This window comes from Panthera tigris, chromosome C1 (assembly GCF_018350195.1).
Source record: "Panthera tigris isolate Pti1 chromosome C1, P.tigris_Pti1_mat1.1, whole genome shotgun sequence".
Taxonomy (NCBI): domain Eukaryota; kingdom Metazoa; phylum Chordata; class Mammalia; order Carnivora; family Felidae; genus Panthera; species Panthera tigris.
In genome coordinates, this window is record NC_056667.1 from 153,122,416 (window position 1) to 153,141,363 (window position 18,948).

Sequence of the window (18,948 nt, forward strand, 5' to 3'; positions counted from 1 at the left end):
CCCTGCCTCCCTGCCTCCCTCCATCTCTCTCTCCCTTCCTCCTTTCCTCCCTTCCTTCCTTCTTTCTTCCTTCCTCTTTCCTTCCTTCCTTCCTTCCTTCCTTCCTTCCTTCCTTCCTTCTTTTCTCCAGCCAGTTTGAGTCACTCTTTTGTCTCTTGTAACCAAAAGAGGCTTGCTAGAGTAACTAAAAAATTCTTTTTGCCTCTATCTTCTCCTTGCTTGTTTCCAACAAATACATTTTCTAATGAAAATGATGAACCTAGAAAATATCTTGATTTAATAATTAGGACCGTTTCTGGATATAATTGGTACCACCACCTAATTTTTATTTAAATCTTTATTTCAGGCTTTAATTGCATGAGCAGGTGTTTCTTTTTATGACTAAATAAAGTTCACAGATTTTTGGTGTCAGACTTTGAGTTTGAATCCTGAATTTATGATCTTAGGTGACTTTTTCTACCCACGGTGTACTGCCTTTCTTCAGTTTTCAAATCAGGATAGTGAAAGAGTATATTTGATAGGATGTGGGAAGGATGAAATGATACCATATATTCAGACATGTTTGCCCAGTCAGTCACTGGCAGATAGTAAGCCCTCAATCATCACTATGTCATTAATTGAAAGACTGGGATTTAGGATTTCACTAGCTGTTCAGTTTTCTTCTGGCTGCTTTTCAGCCACTAAAATCATACATAAAATAAGGTTGGTGTCCCATTAAGGTAATTTCATTTCAACAGAAACTTTATTTGTATAGCACAAAGACCATCTCTTTGTTGAGTTAGCAAAGCACTATATTGGATATCAGATACTCTGGGGCTAAGGCTAATGTTAAATTCCACTGTACGTAAGACTTTCATTGATTGCTGTTTTATGAATTTTTATTTTTAACGTTCATTATTTACTTTCTCTTTTTACTCTTAATTTCAATTATTTGTATTGATGGAATGATTTCTGGCATATCAAATTAAAAGCATGAACAGAAACTTAATCTGTTAGCAAAATAATTTTTGAAATCAGCAAAGTCTTAACGTTTCGTTCTAAGAGCCTGTGGAAGATCAAAACTCCCATTAGTGAAAAATTTGGGCGGCTTCAAACACACGGCTCTGTGTACGTACACGGAGTACACGGAGAGAGGTTTCTCTCTTCACAGTTCCCCCGCCCTCTAGTGGTAGTTATAATAACGCCATTTTGTAGTCCCCAAACAGGAAATGCCTGTTCTTACTTCAGTTACCAGAATCCTTTTACAGGAAGTTAGGTGTGGTCTTTGAAGGAGAATTTAAAAAAAAAAAAAAAAAAAAAAAAAAAAAGAAAGAAAGAAAGAAAGAAAGAAAATGAAAAAAAGAAAAAAAGAATGATGGAATTTTAGCTGCAGTCTTCTTGGTGCCAGCTTATCAATCCCAAACTCTGAGTGTAAAAGATTCTGCAGGGGTAATGTTTTAATATTCTTATTATGCTTATTCTCTGGGATGCTTCTCTACCTTTACAGTACAATCCTTGGGGGAATCTGCAGAGGACCACTTTCATTTTGAAGCTGCTGGCTGCATGTTTTAGCATGTCTCTTCTATTAGAGCATACAGGCATGGCAGTTTCCTCCATGGAGTATGCATGGACCTTCTTCATGCTTATGTCTGTTGAGGCATGAGGGTCTCTGGGGATGGGTGAGGTAAAATAGAGATGTTTTGGAGATAGTGTGATACTGAGAGAGCAGTTTGCTAGCTGGTGGCTGAAAGGTCCTACTCTACTTCAAAAAAAAAAATGTAGGAACGGTACAGTAGCTTATGTTATTTTAAATTTCCCTGTTTGATTTGGCATATGCTACAGAAATGCTCTGGATATTAATACATTTACTCTTAGAAAATGCACTTCATATAATTAAATGGCAATTCTCATTGCTGTAGGATGGGGGTTAAAATGGATGGATATTTTAAAAGGAAGGAAAATTGGTAAGTGAGCATATACAGATGGCATTCAGGAGTTAAGATTTTGGTTGTATGATTTCAAAAATCATAGAAACTCTTGCCACTGGTTCAGAGATAACATTCGGAATGATTGGTGTACTCTGTTAAGTTATATATGTTAGTCTCGTAAAATAAAATTAGAATACAGTAAACCTCCATTTATGTTATTGCAAAGACCAACAAAATAGGAGTTTGTTGAAAAGATAAACTATCTTACACTTGTTATTTTTTCCAGTCCAAATCTGCTATTGAGATTTTTATGAAATGGGCACTATTTGAGAAAATGAACTATTTCTACAGTATTTCCTAAGGTGTTGCAAATTTGTTAATTTAAGAAGCAATTATACTAGTTAGCAGCAGGTTGCTAAGCCTGGGGGGTCCAAGATCCAGACCTCTGACGTGGATGACTTCCTGCCCGGTTTGGCAGGAGCTGGATCCCTTCCTGTGCAGCTTCCGAGCAGTTCCAAATGCAATCGGGCATCCCCCGCTCCTTCCTGTTCCTTTGCTTTCAAGCAGTATCTACCTATGTTTCCATAGCCTGGCATTTCAGGATTTCCAGAGCTCTTTACCAGGTGCGTTGATTTTGAATAAGCTATTAAAGGTGGAAAAGTAGGCCAAAGGGAACATGGAAAAAAATGGAGAGATACATGCAAGATCCTTGCATAGCCCAGGTTCTATAATTTTGGGTGATTATTCATCTGTTGTTTTGGATCTCTGATATTCTTTTTTCAGAAAGGATGCTGAAAAAGATGGCTGCCAAAATATTCACACAAGTGAAACAGCAAGCACAAACCAGTATCCTCCATTTCTGAGCTCGAAATTGGATATTTTCACTTAAAACATTTTGGGAGTGGGAGACTAGATTACCTCATAGACATCTACTGGGTGTGGAAGACAGATCTCCATGCAAGCAAATGAATGCGTGCATGAGAATCCCCTGAATGCCAAATACAGCTTCCTTAGTAAATATTACAGATAGATTGGTTTATATATTTTATCTCTGTATCATGTAATTGTCACAGTTACCTTTTATCCTAATGACTGTTGCTTCTCTCTCTCTCTGTCTCTCTCTGTCTCTCTCTCTCTGTCTCTCTCTCTCTCGTTTCCATAGCACTTTCTTATGCAAGGAGCTAAACAGTGATTAAAGGAGCAGGATGAAAAGATGGCACAGTCAGTGCTGGTACCACCAGGACCTGACAGCTTCCGCTTCTTTACCAGGGAATCCCTTGCTGCTATTGAACAACGCATTGCAGAAGAGAAAGCTAAGAGACCCAAACAAGAGCGTAAGGATGAGGATGATGAAAATGGCCCAAAGCCAAACAGTGACTTGGAAGCAGGGAAATCTCTGCCATTTATTTATGGAGACATCCCTCCAGAGATGGTGTCAGAGCCCTTGGAGGACCTGGACCCGTACTATATCAATAAGAAAGTGAGTTTTTAGACACCTTGTCTTTACTTCCCCCACTTCCTAACTGGTTCTGGGCTAGTCACACAGATGTCTGGTAGAGAATGATGTGCCTCTTCCCCTCTGCCTGAAGTGTCACTAGGATGCTGAGTGGGCTTGAGCATGTAATGGACCCATTATCCTACAAGTCTTTTGGAAGCACTCATCTGAACCTACATTCCCGGGACAAACAGAACTAAAGAAGCATCATGTAGTTGATAACTGAGGAAGGGCAAAAAGTCTATTCAGCTTAGGGTACAATGAAGCAAAAAGTGAAAACAAGGGTTGTATTGTATTATATTATATTATATTATATTATATTATATTATATTATATTACATTATATTATATTAATTTCCAGGAGCAGTATCTAAATTCATTTTTACAATCTCAACCTCTAAGTAAGTTATTTTGGTCATCAGCAGGATTATGCCTTCATACCAAAGACTTTGCCCTTCCCATGGCTCTCTGCAGAAGAAATAATAGTAGGTGACTTAAGTACCCCCAAAAGAATCTCATCCAAAAACACACCTGGAAAACTCTGAAGTTTTCATGAAAATTGTTATCAAAATCAAGAAGTAATCAAAGCCCCATTTTCATGCTTTTTGTGAATTATAAATATGGTTTTAATATACTGCTATCAAAACTTGATAAGGATGCTAAGAATTCCTATGGCATCGACTACATTTTTTTTTCTCTTTTAAATGCTCAGGTCACTTACAAATTTAGGAAAGTTAATAGTGCTCAGAAAAAGCACCTATCATCGTGTTGCATGTTGATAGTGTATTACTATAGTATTTTATAATGCAAAATTTTAAATAATGGTCTCACCTTTTTCTTTAAATGTTCTTAATTTTAATATTAAGATCCTAAATTCTGCCTTATATGTTGTGTTTTCTTTTTCAGACATTTATAGTATTGAATAAAGGGAAAGCAATCTCTCGATTCAGTGCCACTCCTGCCCTGTACATTTTAACTCCCTTCAACCCTATTAGAAAACTAGCTATTAAGATTTTGGTACATTCATATCCTTTTTCAAACAGTTGCTTAATATGATTTTGTTCTTTGAATTATTGAGCTGGGAATCTTTTTTTCAAATATGTGTGGTTGGCAACATGATGTGCTCTTTTTTTCTTTCCTCTTACTCAACAGTTAGCGTATTGCAAATGGGATCATAGGTAAGTGAACCTGTTTTCCTCATCTTCTTGAAGTTCGCCTCTCCCCAACTTACTACATCTTTCTTCTCTACTCCTCTGTGTCCTTCTAAATTACTTGTTACATCCAAGACTTCTTCATTAATGTTGATCATGTTTCAAGGCTCTCATTTTATAAGTCTTCATATTTTACAATGGTAGGCAATGGGTAACCTCCATGAGCTAATTTTCCTTACTGCTTTCACATTTGGAAACTATATACATAATCTGAATGGAACAATTTTATATCTTTTTGGTATGAGTTGTACTACTTTCTGCTTTTTATTTCAGCACTTGAAAACTTTGAGTTAGTAAATGTTTATAATTGTAACTGTATACACACTGGCCTTTCAAATATATCTCCAAAAATTTTCCCCAACAGCATCCCACTGATTTTCTTTTTTCTTTCTTTCTTTCCTTTCCTTTCCTTTTTTTCCCTTCCCTTTATTTCTTCTTTCTTTCTTTCTTTCTTTCTTTCTTTTTTTCTTTTTTTCTTTTTCTCACTTGCTGCCGTGTTTTATTCAAGTCACATGTCCTGCTACAATTTTATCTCTCCAAAGGCTTAATGTCTGTCAACCCATATACATCCTCATTTTATTCTTCATTCTCCTTATTGAAGTCACTACTTCCTAGAAATGAGATTGATGACACCTTTGTGGGAGATGGTACTATGAAGTTAAATAGAGTAGTTGTGAATGAGAGGTTTTATTTTAGGTGAGGGATAGTGGTCTGACTGATAGCCAGCCCTGAGAAAACCAAGGAAGCTAAGGTTTGGAAGACTGGGGCTATGCCAGGCAGGGACTTTTACCGGAAGAACACTTAAACCTTGGGATGAGGAGTGATACACATCAGGAACCAGAGGTAAGATTCCTGAAAGGGAAACTGAAATCTAAGCAGAGTCTCAGAGCAACTTTTAATGTTATTTCTTCTTTAGAAAGAGTCCATGACATGATAAGGCTTTCGATGTGAAAGCTCGCTGCCCCCAGTAGGCTGAGAAAATGTTTGAAATAGATAAGGTAAGGAATTCTGAAGATGGGATAAACTTGGTACAGGAAACTTGTTTCAGTTCTGGGTGGGAGGGCTGTAAATCATGTCCTGGGACTTGACTGGCAGTGTGGTAAATGATGTTTTCAGAAGCACAGCATTTTAGAATTTAGTCTCCTTTTAACATCTAGTTCATTCCCCTTCTTCCCCTATGTCCTTTGCATAGACATCAACATATTTTAATTTGAAAAGCTTTAAGACTTAATACTTTTTTTGTGAATTATCTAAAGCAATATTTCCTTACTTCTGTTTTTCAAGAACCCAATGGTATGGGGGATAAAGATCTATGAGTTAGCATTAGAAATGAATAAAAAGGGGTGCCTGGGTGACTCAATCATTTAAGTGTCCAACTTCAGCTCAGGTCATGATTTCATGATTTGTGAGTTTGAGCCCCACGTTGGGCTCTACATTGACAGTATGGAGTCTGCTTCAGATTCTCTGTCACCCTCTCTCTCTGCCCGTCCCCTGCTCATGCATTCTCTCTCTCAAAACTAAATAAACATTAAAAAAAAGAAATTAATAATAAAGTTACTATTAGATTTGGGTCTCCTGAATTATAAGCCATGGTCTATTATTATGTTTTGGGTATTTGTAATCTTTGCACTAAATAAATCTTTCCATAAATTATTTATTATATTTTTAAATAACGATATGCCCTTTATATAAACATTTTTATATGAAATTATGTGAAAACTCAAACTTATGTCCAATGCTGTGTTAAAACTAGATACTGGGAGAATAAGTGTTGAATAAATAAGTGACTCATGAAGCAGAGGTTGGAGAATTATATGCAAAACAAGTAACAAAATGGAGGGTTTGAATAGATGAGAAAAAAATTGATTTTGTCCTGAATCTGAGTGAGGAGACAGAATTAAGAAAGCCCAATATTAAAGAAAAAAATCAGTTTTTGTTTTAAACATTTTGTGTGGAGATCATGTATTTCTTTGAAAATGTCATGAAAGCCATCATCTAACTCCAAAAACTTCTATGAAGTTAGGGAACCCATGAGTCCTAATTTAAGACCCTTTGAGAAAAGAGACTCCTGGTGGTAGAGGACAAGGGCAGTTATAGAAGTTTCAATCAGGAAAAAGAAAAAAGAAAAAAAAGAAATTTCAATCAGAGAATCTGGGCATTGAGGACATAGATTATAGTGGGGGCTCTCTGGCTCTCTGGGAATCAAGACACAACTTGAATTTGAGGGTTTGCACCGGCTTCCTTGAAGAAACAAAACCCCGGGGCAGAGTTGTTCAGAGGACTGCAGTGATGTGAATTGCAATGTGAAGGTAGCCAGGTAAATTTATGAGATTTGCTAAAGTGAACGATAAGAAGCTTATAAATGGCTGATAAGCCACAAATGTCTTCCAATGTAGAAAAAGGTAGACTCTTTAAAATCTCTAATTACCTGAATAAAAATACTATGTTTCACATATCTCATCTTGGAGTACAGATAGAAGAAAAGAAAAGTCAAGTGTACTAATAGTCTAAGATAAATTCTTCAGTCTTTTGATGACAGTGACATACTTGATAGGGAAGCCTAGTAAACTTTGATGTATATAATACTGTAGCGTTTTCAAGTGATTCAGTTAGTGATTTTGTCTTTTATTCTTCACAACAGAAGCCCTATGCTCAAATCCTGGTTTTCTGACTTTAAGCACATGCTTTTTGCTGTAAGGTAAAAATGCTTGGAGATGGTGATGGTGGGTTTGGGCACAGTTAAGAGGTCATTTGTGTATTTATTATCATTAACTGCTAAACAAGAAAGTGCCCATTCACAATAAAGAAAATTGTATTTTGAGCCTAGACTAATATCTCTATTTCTGAAGAAAATCCTGTCTTGTTTCTTAAAGAGCTGTTATCTTCATTAGAAGCTGTTGCATATCAAATTAGCTTTGTTTCTTGACTTTGGCAGAATGAGAAGTTATACTTATGCTTACTATATTTGCGCCAGGGTGTATTTTGAAAACTGAAAATGTTTTTGATATGCCTAATATCTTGTTTTGATAGTTAAATAAAATATGGTTATAGTTTCTAGATCATAAACACGTTTTAAAAAATCCATATTCTTAAAATTCTTGTCAGAAATGTGTTTCATGTTAGTTTTTATCATTTTAGCTATGTATGCTTATTCCTTTTATTTTTCATTTGTTACTCATTTGTTTGTTCATTTGAAAATATTTTTTAAGTACCTACTATATGGCAGGTGTTCTTCTAGGCATTGGGATGCAATACTGAACAAAACCAAGTTCCTACGTTAGTGTAGTTACATTTGTGTATATGTGTGTGTTTGAGAGCTAGATCATATGTCAGCTAGTGATAAGTGATATTAAGAAAAATAAAGCTGTATAGAAAGAGAAGAATGGAAAGGTACTGTTTTAGATCATATGACCAGGGAAGTCCTCTCTAAAAATAGAGCATCTGAGTAGAGATTCAAAGGAAGGGAGACAGTGAGACATGGAAATGTAGGGGAAAGGTAAGTGTAAGGAGAATAGCAAATACGAAGGCCAAGTATGAAGGTAGAAATGCACCTGGTATGTTCAAGAATCATCAAGGAGTCCAGAGTGGCTGGGACAGAGTGGGAAAGGCAGGGTGGAGTAGGAGACGAAGTCAGCATGAGTGGAGGGCAGGAGCTGCAGCTGTAGAACATGATGAGAACACCAACTTCACTTTGAAGGAGATGCAGAGTGATGGCTGAAGGATTTCCAGCAGAAGAATATCATGATCTGACTCACATTTTATAAATACCACTCTAGCTGCTGCATGGAGAACAGACTACGTGGAGGGAAAGAAGACAGATCGGGGGCCTCCTGCCATGATGAAGGCAAGGGATGCTGGTGGTTTAGTCTATGGTAGAAACCATGAGGGTAGCAGAATGGCATCAAACTTGGATGTGTTTTTCAGAAGGGCTCACAACAGGATTTTCTGAGTAGTTGGATTAGATTTGAATATATTTTTGAGATGGCTATTAGTGGAGGAGTTGAGTACATAGATGGATATGGAAGTCTGGAGTTCAGAAGAGGGCTGGGCTGGAGATAAAACTGCAGGAGACAGCAGTATTCAGATGGTATGTAAAGTCATGACAGCGACCTGTGACACTCCAAATCACACAGCTAGTGTAGACTGCTGGTGATTCACACAGAGTAAGAAAATGAAAAATAGCTGTCAGTATCAGAAAACCTGGATTCAGACCCCGCCTCTGAAATTTACCTATTGCTTTATGACCTTGGGCCAAGTTATTACAACTGTTTTGAATCTCAGTTTCTCAATGTATAAAATTGTAATCAAAATTTATACATTAATGCTAATAAAATATACCATAAGTACCTGGCCTCGTGACGAGCACATAGTAGGTACTTGATGTGTGGTTGCTATGATAGCTATTTTGGTTGCAGTAGCTACCATCCAAGCAGTAACTACTGCAAGATTAGTAAGTAAAGGAAAACTCTCATACTGCCTAAAGAATTCCACAAAGAATACTGTATAAATCACTACTCGCTCCTAGCTTCGTTTTGCAAACAAAATGTTCATATAGCACCAGAGTTTGGAGCTGTCAGTGACTAAAACACAATCTGATTGGTTTCAACCTTCTCATTTTGCAGACAATTTAATTGAGTCCCCAGGCACATTTGCTCCCTTTCTAAGCCTATCTTTTATAGCAGTGGCAGAGCTAAAACTTCAGACCAGGTCTTCTGACTCTCAGCCGGGTGCCCTTTGCATTTTCCACCTAACAGAAGACTCTCAGGTATAACGTACTAGATTCATTGCCAATATTGCTGTCTGTATGCATTTCAAAGGTTATTCTCAGTGGCTAATTCATTAACTAACAAGTAGACTTTTCAGCTCATTCAAAAATTATATGCTCTTTATGTAGAAATAAAAAATGTTATGGTTTTCCATGCAAAGAACTAGGTAGGTCTGTAGGAGAGGAGGGGAGGAAACTTATGATTTCCATTTCCCCTGCTTGTGATGCTCAAAAGTTACCACCCATTATCACATAGTTAAGGAGATGGTTAATCATAGAATGAAACAAATCAAGAGTTAAAAGTATATATGTGACATTTTGTCAATATTTCTGCTGGGCTAGAAATATGCACTGATATGTAGAAAGAGGCCTCTCCTACTCTGCTCTGAATTTTCCACTTTTATGTTAAAAAGAAACAAAACAAAACAAAACAAAACTCTGACATCAAATTGTTTTCTCCCTCTAGTTTAGAGTTAAACATTCCTCTGCAACTTCTCCAGATATTATATAACATTACAAAGTCCCTGAACAGACTCACAAACAATGTCTTTCCCTTCTTTAAGAATAACAACAACAACAACAACAAAAAGCAAAAAAAAAAAAAAAAAAATGGGTCGCCTGGGTGGCTCAGTCAGTTAAGCATCCGACTTCAGCTCAGGTCATGATCCCACTGCTCATGGGTTTGAGCCCCACATCTGGCTCTATGCTTGCAGCTTGGAGCCTGGGGCCTGCTTCAGATTCTGTCTCTGTCTCTCTGCCCCTCCCCCACTCAAGCGCACGCGCGCGCGCGCTCTCTCTGTCTCTCTTTCTCTCTCTCTTTCTCAAATATCAATTTAAAAAAACACTAAAAGAGGAATAATAAAATGATTTAATAAAAAATGATTACTAGTAATAAAAATAATTGTATCTTCTAAGGGAAGTATTAAGACTATATTTATGTAAGAAAACTGATCTTCACAGAATTAACTTGCTGGAACCCATGTGCTTGGTAAAGGAAGCATCTGGTCCATCTTTCATTGCTTTAAAGCTCATGTTACTCCATCCTATCTACACGGAACTGAGGGTAGCGATGTCAGTATTTTAAATATTCAGGTTCCATGTCAAAGGCTACATAAGCCATCTTCAGTAGAGACTTGAAGTTTCATTTAATCATATACACACAGAAAATATTTTACATTTGCCAACTGACAGGTTAATATCAATCAAATCAAAGGTTAACACATTTTCATCAAGGTATAAATAAATTAATAAAGGGGCGCCTGGGTGGCTCAGTCAGTTAAGCATCTGACTTGAGCTCAGATCACGATCTTGAGGTTCATGAGATCCAGCCCCACATCGGGCTCTGTGCTGACAGCTAGGAGCCTGGAGCCTGCTTCAGATTCTGTGTCCCCCTCTCTCTTTGCCCCTCCCACGCTCACGCTCTGTCTCTCTCTCTCTGTCAAAAATAAATAAACATTAAAAAAATTTTTTAAATAATAAATTAATAGATGTAAAAGATCCTTTTTTCCTGAAATTATATAAGGTTAATCTGCTTCCATTTTATTTTACATTCCAAAGCTCTTAAGGAAATATTGTTTTGGGATACATTGTTGTTTTGAAAAATATACTCTAGTTGATGTCTTGGCCTGTATATTTAGAAAATAATACAAGATTTACAGGTTTTGTTACTAGTTCTTGCCCCTTGAAATCCCCCTTGATGTGGAGTTTCTATACTTTTTCGATGTGTGGTATCACCAATGCAAAACCCATACCTACATTTTTTTCATATCTGTATATTTGTTATGATTATCTGAAACCCTACAAAAAGTCACTCACCAAATTCCAAGAATTTTAAAAGTATGTGACTGATAAAATTAGTCCACAGTGATTTTTTAAAATTGATGAGTAATGACACACCCTATTTAGAGATACCTATTAAATCAAAAGCAGAAAACCTAAATCTAGTTATCTTTTATTTTGTTTTAAAAGCAAAATAGTTTACGGGGCGCCTGGGTGGCTTGGTCGGTTAAGCGTCCGACTTCGGCTCAGGTCATGATCTCACAGTCCATGAGTCCAAGCCCCACGTCGGGCTCTGTGCTGCCAGCTCAGAGCCTGGAGCCTGTTTCAGATTCTGTGTCTCCCTCTCTCTCTGCCCCTCCCCTGTTCATGCTCTGTCTCTCTCTGTCTCAAAAATAAATAAACGTTAAAAAAAATTTTTTTTAAAGCAAAATAGTTTTATTTACTTTCCTTTCCTTAGTGTCTCTCAGGATCTCTAATTTAAATGTATTTCTTATTATTAAAAGGATAGTCAGGTAATGTGGAAAATTCCTGTTTGAGTATATGCTTTATTAATTGTGACTTATGGGACAATAATCATTTCTATTATTTGTTAATATTGAAATATATATTTTACTTCATTATTTAACTAAATTCTACCATTTTAAAGAGTAAATAGGGGCACCTGGGTGGCTCACCCGGTTAAGCATCTGACTCTTGGTTTTGGCTTAGGTCATAATCTCATGGGTCATGGGTTCGAGCCCCACACTGGACTTTGCACTGGCAGTGAGGATCCTGCTTGGGATTCCCTCTCTCTCTCCCTCTCTGCCCCTCCCTCACTCATTCACCCTTTCTCTCTCAATAAATAAATAAATAAACTTTTAAAAAAAGTGAATCTTGCTTAGCTTAAAAAAAAGGGTACATATTTTTTAAGGGTCATAAAACCATGGCTCAGGTTATTATGTGACATAAATACCACGAGGCTGTTAATTTCTACCTTATGTTTGCCTTCTGTCCTCTCTTTCAAAAAACAAAGTGTAGAGACTTTTGTACTCAATATATTTGAAGACAGATTTCATGCTGTATTTTTATCCCATGTCAATCAATACATCATCAAAAATCATTAGAAAGGAAAACTGTTATTCCGTTTAGTAATAAATGAGTTGCAAAATTTATTTCATTCAATAGTCAACTGACTGTGCAAAATGGCAAGCATATAGTGGCGAACAGTACAGACATGGTATCTGCCCTCCCAAAACTGACAATGTAGTAGAAGAAAAGACCAGCATTAAAATTAGTCATTGCAAGACTAGTAAAAGATGCTACAGGGATATACAACTGGTAGACCTAAACAGGTGAGGTACTATGGTGAATAAATTTCTACCAAAAATTATTTTTAAAATGAGTACTGAAGAACAAGTATGAGTTGGCTATAGTGCGGGAGAGAACATTTCCTGGCAGAAGAGGTGGCGTTTGCAAAGACCCTTCTTTGAGAATGAGAATATTACATTAGATGATCTAAAACAATTACAGTAACACAGGACTGGGCAGAGTGAAATCAAGAGTAAAGAATACAGGGGCACCTGGGTAGCTCAGTCAGTTAAGCGTCCAACTCTCGATTTCGGCTCCGGTCATGATCTCACCATTTGTGAGATCAAGCCTCGTGTCCGGCTCTTTGCTGACAGGCAGGACCAGCTTGGGATTCTGTCTCTCCCTCTTTCTCTGCCCCTCCCCAATGTGCATGTGCACAGGCTTTCTCTCTCCCTCAAAATAAATAAACATTTTTTTAAAAGAGTAAAGAATACAAAATTAGAGGAATAGACAAGGGCTGGACCTTCTAGAACCTAGACTGTGTCAAAACATTTGATCATCATCCCAAGAATAGTGGAAAGCTATTAAAATTATCTGAATTGCATTTACATGGGTCATTTTGGCACAGTGTGCAGAATAGATTGAAAGGAACTAAACGTGGGTTCAGAGAGACTAGTTTGGAGGAAACTGCAGTAATCTCAGTCACACTTGGTGGGCACTTGACTTTGTAGTGATATGGGGATGCAAAAGTGCACTGAATTCAGTGATAGCAGATAAAGTTGATGGTATTTGGTGCTAAATTGGATGTAGAGGTCTAGGGAGAGAGAAGAATCCAAGATTGTTTCTAGGTTCTGGCTTGATCATGGGATATTTTATAAGATGCAGGGAATCAAAGGTGCAGTCCTGGGTGGGGTGGTGGAGGGGGAAAGGCACTATGAAAAGATATTTTTAGTCCAGTTTTAGAACTCAAAATCTTGTAAATGATTTTGAAATATTAATGAGATATGCAGTGCGGATGTCATTTGAACACTTGGTTGTGTAGAGTTCGGAAGAAAGGCCTAAACTGGAGAGAAACAGTTGAGACGGTGTGTACATAAGTGGCCCTTGAAGCTCTGTGGGTTGATGAACTCTACTAGGATGAATAAAGGAGAGGGGAGAAATGGCCCGAGATACCATCTCCTTTTCAAAAGGAAATTGCGACATTTCAAAGGATACAAAGAAATTGTTGCCCTTGAGGCCTAAGGAAACCAGAGGATTAGGACCTCATGAAAGAGAAGGGAAGAAAACATGAAAAAGGTAAGAATCTTCCTTGCTGAATACTGCCGAGAGAGCAAATCAAATAAGAACTCAAAATTGCCCTTTTGTTTTTAGTGGCAAAACATGCAGAGTCTGCCATCTTTAGAAAGAAAAGCTAGTCAGCTAAGAATAGTATGGATGCATGAGGGGGAAAAAAGATAAACTGCTTTTTCAAGAAGTTTGGCTGTGAGATCCAGAAAAGTTAAGGCTGTAAGTAGTTAAAAGAGATTTGGGATTACAAGAAAGTCTGCCCTCCCCCAAGACAAGAGAGGCTCAAGCAAGTTTATGTTGGTAAGAAGCCCCCACTAGTGTGGGAGATAATGAAGGTAAGAGAAAAGATGAGAGATTTCTGAAGTATTCTGGAAAGGAAGAAGATGTCCAGAGTATGAGTGGGGGCAATTGAAAACATTCCCTGTTGAAACAGGAAGGAAGAAAGGATAAGTCCAAAAACCTCCAGAGTTTATCAACTCAGGGGTGGAAAGTAGAGATATGGCAGTCTATTTTTTCTCTCAGAGAAGTCAGAGATAAGGACATCAGCTTCAGGTGGGGAGGGAAGGAAGAGGGCTGGAGGTCAGAGGGGATTGGAGAATGTTTGAATTGGAGAATGAATGAAATGAAATTGTCTTTGCAGAGGGTAGGAGATGGAGCTAAGTGGAGAAATGCAGGACTGTGTAGAGGACTGTTGAGGTTCAGAATCATGCATTTAGAATGGTGCCGATCTGCCAAAGGGAGTTATTTTCTCTAGTAGAACCTTGCAGGCCAGCAGACACAGAAGGTCTTCTGGCTGTGTATACTAATAGCGAATCATCTTAAATTTTATCTTATTTTTTGTTTATTTTTAGCAATTAAGGAACAATAGGTTTCTTCGAGATGGTTGTAGTGCCCTCACGTGGCTGATCGACATCATTCACTTAGGACTGTTTGCATGTGGATGCATTTGAACAAGCTGAGAATTAAGCATGCGCCTTATATCACTGTTAGTAAAAGCAAAAAATGAATTCTTGCTTTGACTAAAGGCAGTTGTAGGTGCAAAGAAATTTCCATTATAGATTAATGCAACATTGACTACTCATTGGCGCATTTTACTGCACTTAAAATCATGTTACTATTTTGTTATGTGTCAGTAATGTGAAAATGTATAATAAAAATTACAAGTAATTAGGGTTACAAATAGCATTTATTCAGTCTCGGGGATTTTTATCACCGTGTTTAAGTTTACATCAATAAAGGCTGTTGTTTTGCATAATTACAACTGAATCTTTCTTGTGCTTTTTATTATATATGAAAGTCATTTTAATTGATTACTGAATATTTTCGCATAGTTTTTGTTGTTGTTTTTCAGTGTAAAGGAAAGTGAAAGGCATTGGCTATGTCTACAAAGGCCAAGTGGGTACAGTGACACAAACCAGATGTTATAAGTAGTGTTCTCTATGATTCAGGAAGTTAGGAAAGTAATTTATTGAGCACATTAAGTGTAGGAGCTTTTGCATATTTTAACTAATCCTCATAGCAATCCTGTGAAATGGTTATTTTTTCTCACTTTTATAGAGAATTGAACCAACTATTAGGTTCAATAAGTCATTTGGCCACAATTACAAACCCAAGAAATGCCATCACTAATACCAGCCACCTTTTCTTACTGTTCAGAATTTTATGAGCACTTATACCCTCCACTCAGAAAGGATCTTATTAAAGGCATTCTGCCAAAATGATCCTTTTAATGGAATTATAATGCATTTAATTCATCACTTAAATTCTTTTGTTGAATTTTTGTCAGGATTTACAGACATGCTGAACTTGCAGTTCAGTTGTTGAGTCTGTCATTTAAAAAAAACTTAAATTGATAAATTATTTACCGGTGAACCCAAATCTTTATTCTCAATTATTAAAAACACCTAAATGGCCTCAAAATAGTTGATGAATTGGCCTGACATGGCCTAAATATGTGGTTGTTGAATTACAGAAATGGAAAAGATGAACTGAAGAATAAAATAATAAGAGCATAAAAGTTCTAAACTTCATGGTGTAAAAGGCAAAGTGGGGCATAAGAGTGAGATTTCCCATTGATCTTTGTCTTCCTTGACAATACTCTTCTACTTTATTCAATGTGCTCATTATGTGCACCATTCTTACCAACTGTGTATTTATGACCATGAGTAACCCTCCAGACTGGACAAAGAATGTGGAGTAAGTAGAAAATAAAAAATATTTTTCAGTATTGTCAACCCTTGTATTTTAAATTACTATCTTGAGACCCCATCATTTTCTTTAGCAAATCATACTAGCTACTCCTAACTAGACAAGTTTAAACAATGATTCAAAGTTCATTTCAACCACTGATTTCCCATAGGGCAAAGCTTGCAGTGGCTCATTCATTAGCTCAAATTACTGCACTTGTTCAACTGCCAATATTTGCAGCCCTTTATCTTCCTTGTGAGTCTCATACCCTTCTGAATATCATCAGTGATTACTAATATCCAATGGTAAAAATTATGCCTAGTTTGTATGTTCTTTTTGTCATGGCTATCACTTTTCTATGTTTTATCAGTATATATGTCATGGCTCTAAATGATGCATATTTTATGAAATGCAGTGCTTCATTAATTTGGGGGTTAATACCTATTTGCTTAAATCAGACTCAAAGCTAGAGTATTTCAGGTACCGTCCTATAGAACCATATTATTTGGGGAAGAAAAGAAGCATATTATTTGGGCCCTCAAATTAGTTCATGTAGCAAATACAATACTTATTTACTTATAGTCAATGAGAATGTCTCTCAGAATGTAATGTTTCTTTTGCCTTAAACTCTACTTAAGCTTCTTACATCATTGGGAGACTAGTATAGACCCGTCTGAAAGCTTCTAATTTTTTTTTGTTAAGTTTCCTTTAAAACATGTACATGTAAATTACATACTAGATCTTTAATGTGGGCTTGGCTATTTCCTCTCAGGTACACCTTTACAGGAATTTATACTTTTGAATCACTTATAAAAATACTTGCAAGGGGCTTTTGTTTAGAAGATTTCACATTTCTGCGGGATCCATGGAATTGGTTGGATTTCACAGTCATTACTTTTGCGTAAGTATCTTAATACATTTTCCATCCTGGAATAATAAATCACTGATGGGAGCCCATGCTGTATTTCTCCTTGGTGGCTTCCATTGACAGATCAAGCATTTTTCTTAGTTATCATGGGAATTTAGAATATTTTTCTTCTAATCAATTATGCACTTTGGAGAAATTAGGAATCTAGTAGTAAATTATCTAACTTTGGATTCAGTTTGCACTGTAGAGTAATAAAATTTCCGAAGTAACATAGACTATGATTGAAGACAACACCCTTTTTCTCTTAATTGGGAAATCTGATGCCAACACTCATTGAAGTTGAAAAGGTCTTGATGAAAGACCAACATAGACTTAGATTTCCCTAAATTCTGAATAACTCTGATTTAATTCTACAGGTATGTAACAGAATTTGTAAACCTAGGCAATGTTTCAGCTCTTCGAACTTTCAGAGTCTTGAGAGCTTTGAAAACTATTTCTGTAATTCCAGGTAAGAAGAAACTGGTATAAGGTGGTAGGCCCCTTATATCTCCAACTGTTTCTTGTGTTTTGTTATTGTGTTGTGTGTGAACTCCCTATTACAGATATGTGACAGAGTTTGTGGACCTGGGCAATGTCTCAGCGTTGAGAACATTCAGAGTTCTCCGAGCACTGAAAACAATTTCAGTCATTCCAGGTGAGAGCTAGGTTAAACACCGAGGCTGACTTTAGCTGCATTGGCACTACAATCACAGCTTTTGTGCATAGCCTTTTGTTGTCAGATGTTGCAAATCAATATGTAAAAACGCAAGAATCAGGACATCATATTTTGGATGGATTTGATTCTTTGCTTTTTTACTTCTTGCTTTCTTTAAGACCGTTCTAAATCAGCCTTTGAGTTTAACAAGTTTTTGCATGAGGCATTTGCAGTAACAGGCTACATGGTTTGCATCCCGTAACGTCAAGCTTTCCGCATAGAAGCTAAACTATGAGGCATTCAGACTCATGCAAATTTGACCATTTAGGTCCAAAACTGGTGATTATATTCTCTGCAGATAAATGAAAGAGTGAGAGATAGCATGAGTGCTGCATGGGGCTCAGTTTTCAGATGTCTTCCTTTTTTAACCCATATTCCAGCTTGCAGAATTCACAAATATGTAACCTCATAATCCATTGACTTCATGATTTCTTACTACTCTATTCATATAGATTTTTCTAAAATCAATAAGAGGTTAGGGAGTAAGACATCTGCAAATAAAAGCAAAATATTTACACAAGGTTGGTGTTTAAGCATGAATAATAAAATCATTTCTTTTGCTCTGAGGGGTATTTGGAAATACACTTTTGGTTCATTTCCATTCACGGTTTTCTAATGGACATACAAGTTCTGCTTTCATTCATTTTCACCAGCTAGCAGGCTTTTCATGAAAATCTTATTCAATCACAAACATTAAACTAATGTTGTTGGCATTCTGCATGACATTTTTATTTTCCAGGACAAGCTCATGATGTTTTTGTCGGTAAAGTAGCTATTGAACAGTATATTTAAATTCCTCCCTTTGATTTTGTTCATAGGCCTGAAGACCATTGTAGGGGCCCTGATCCAGTCAGTGAAGAAGCTCTCTGATGTAATGATTCTGACCGTGTTCTGTCTGAGCGTGTTTGCACTAATAGGACTACAGCTGTTTATGGGCAACCTGCGGAATAAATGTTTGCAATGGCCCCCAGATAATTCATCCTTTGAAATAAACATCACTTCCTTCTTTAATAACTCATTGGATGGGAATGGTACCACTTTCAATAGGACAGTGAGCATGTTTAACTGGGATGAATACATTGAGGATAAAAGTAAGATATACTTTTAACCATTAAGTTGTTTAGTCCTTTAAATATTAAAAAATACATATAGTAGAAATTGTCTCCATTTTAATGTAAACCAAATGGCTTAACCAATTTAGATAACACATGCAATACATAAATCAAATGATATTTATGATATGATATGATAATGATATTTTACTGCTATTTTCCCCTTACCTATCTTATCAATCAGTATGATCAAAGTTACCACTGGAAAATGTATCTTTTCCTAAACCAGTGTGGAAAGCAATACAATTTTATGTTGCATAAACAAAAAAATATTGGCTAGGCATTAATCAGGAGTT

General features: G+C 36.7%; 1 protein-coding gene across 10 annotated transcripts in view; it reads left to right on the forward strand.

Moving 5' to 3' along the window:
• Window positions 1-3,038: 3,038 nt before the first annotated feature.
• Window positions 3,039-18,948, forward strand: part of LOC102954329 (sodium channel protein type 2 subunit alpha) — an 84,905-nt gene continuing 68,995 nt past the window's right edge. For 5 of the 10 annotated variants that reach the window (XM_042997261.1, XM_015541573.2, XM_042997265.1 and 2 more), the window contains exons 1-6: window positions 3,039-3,387; window positions 4,309-4,427; window positions 15,838-15,927; window positions 16,691-16,819; window positions 17,389-17,480; window positions 18,359-18,631. In XM_042997261.1, coding sequence (XP_042853195.1) covers window positions 3,121-3,387; window positions 4,309-4,427; window positions 15,838-15,927; window positions 16,691-16,819; window positions 17,389-17,480; window positions 18,359-18,631 — 970 coding nt within the window. In that variant the 5' untranslated portion in view covers window positions 3,039-3,120. Of the gene's footprint in view, window positions 3,388-4,308; window positions 4,428-15,837; window positions 15,928-16,690; window positions 16,820-17,202; window positions 17,295-17,388; window positions 17,481-18,358; window positions 18,632-18,948 lie in introns of all 10 variants that reach the window. The other 5 variants (XM_042997260.1, XM_042997266.1, XM_042997268.1 and 2 more) reach the window with 2 other exon arrangements.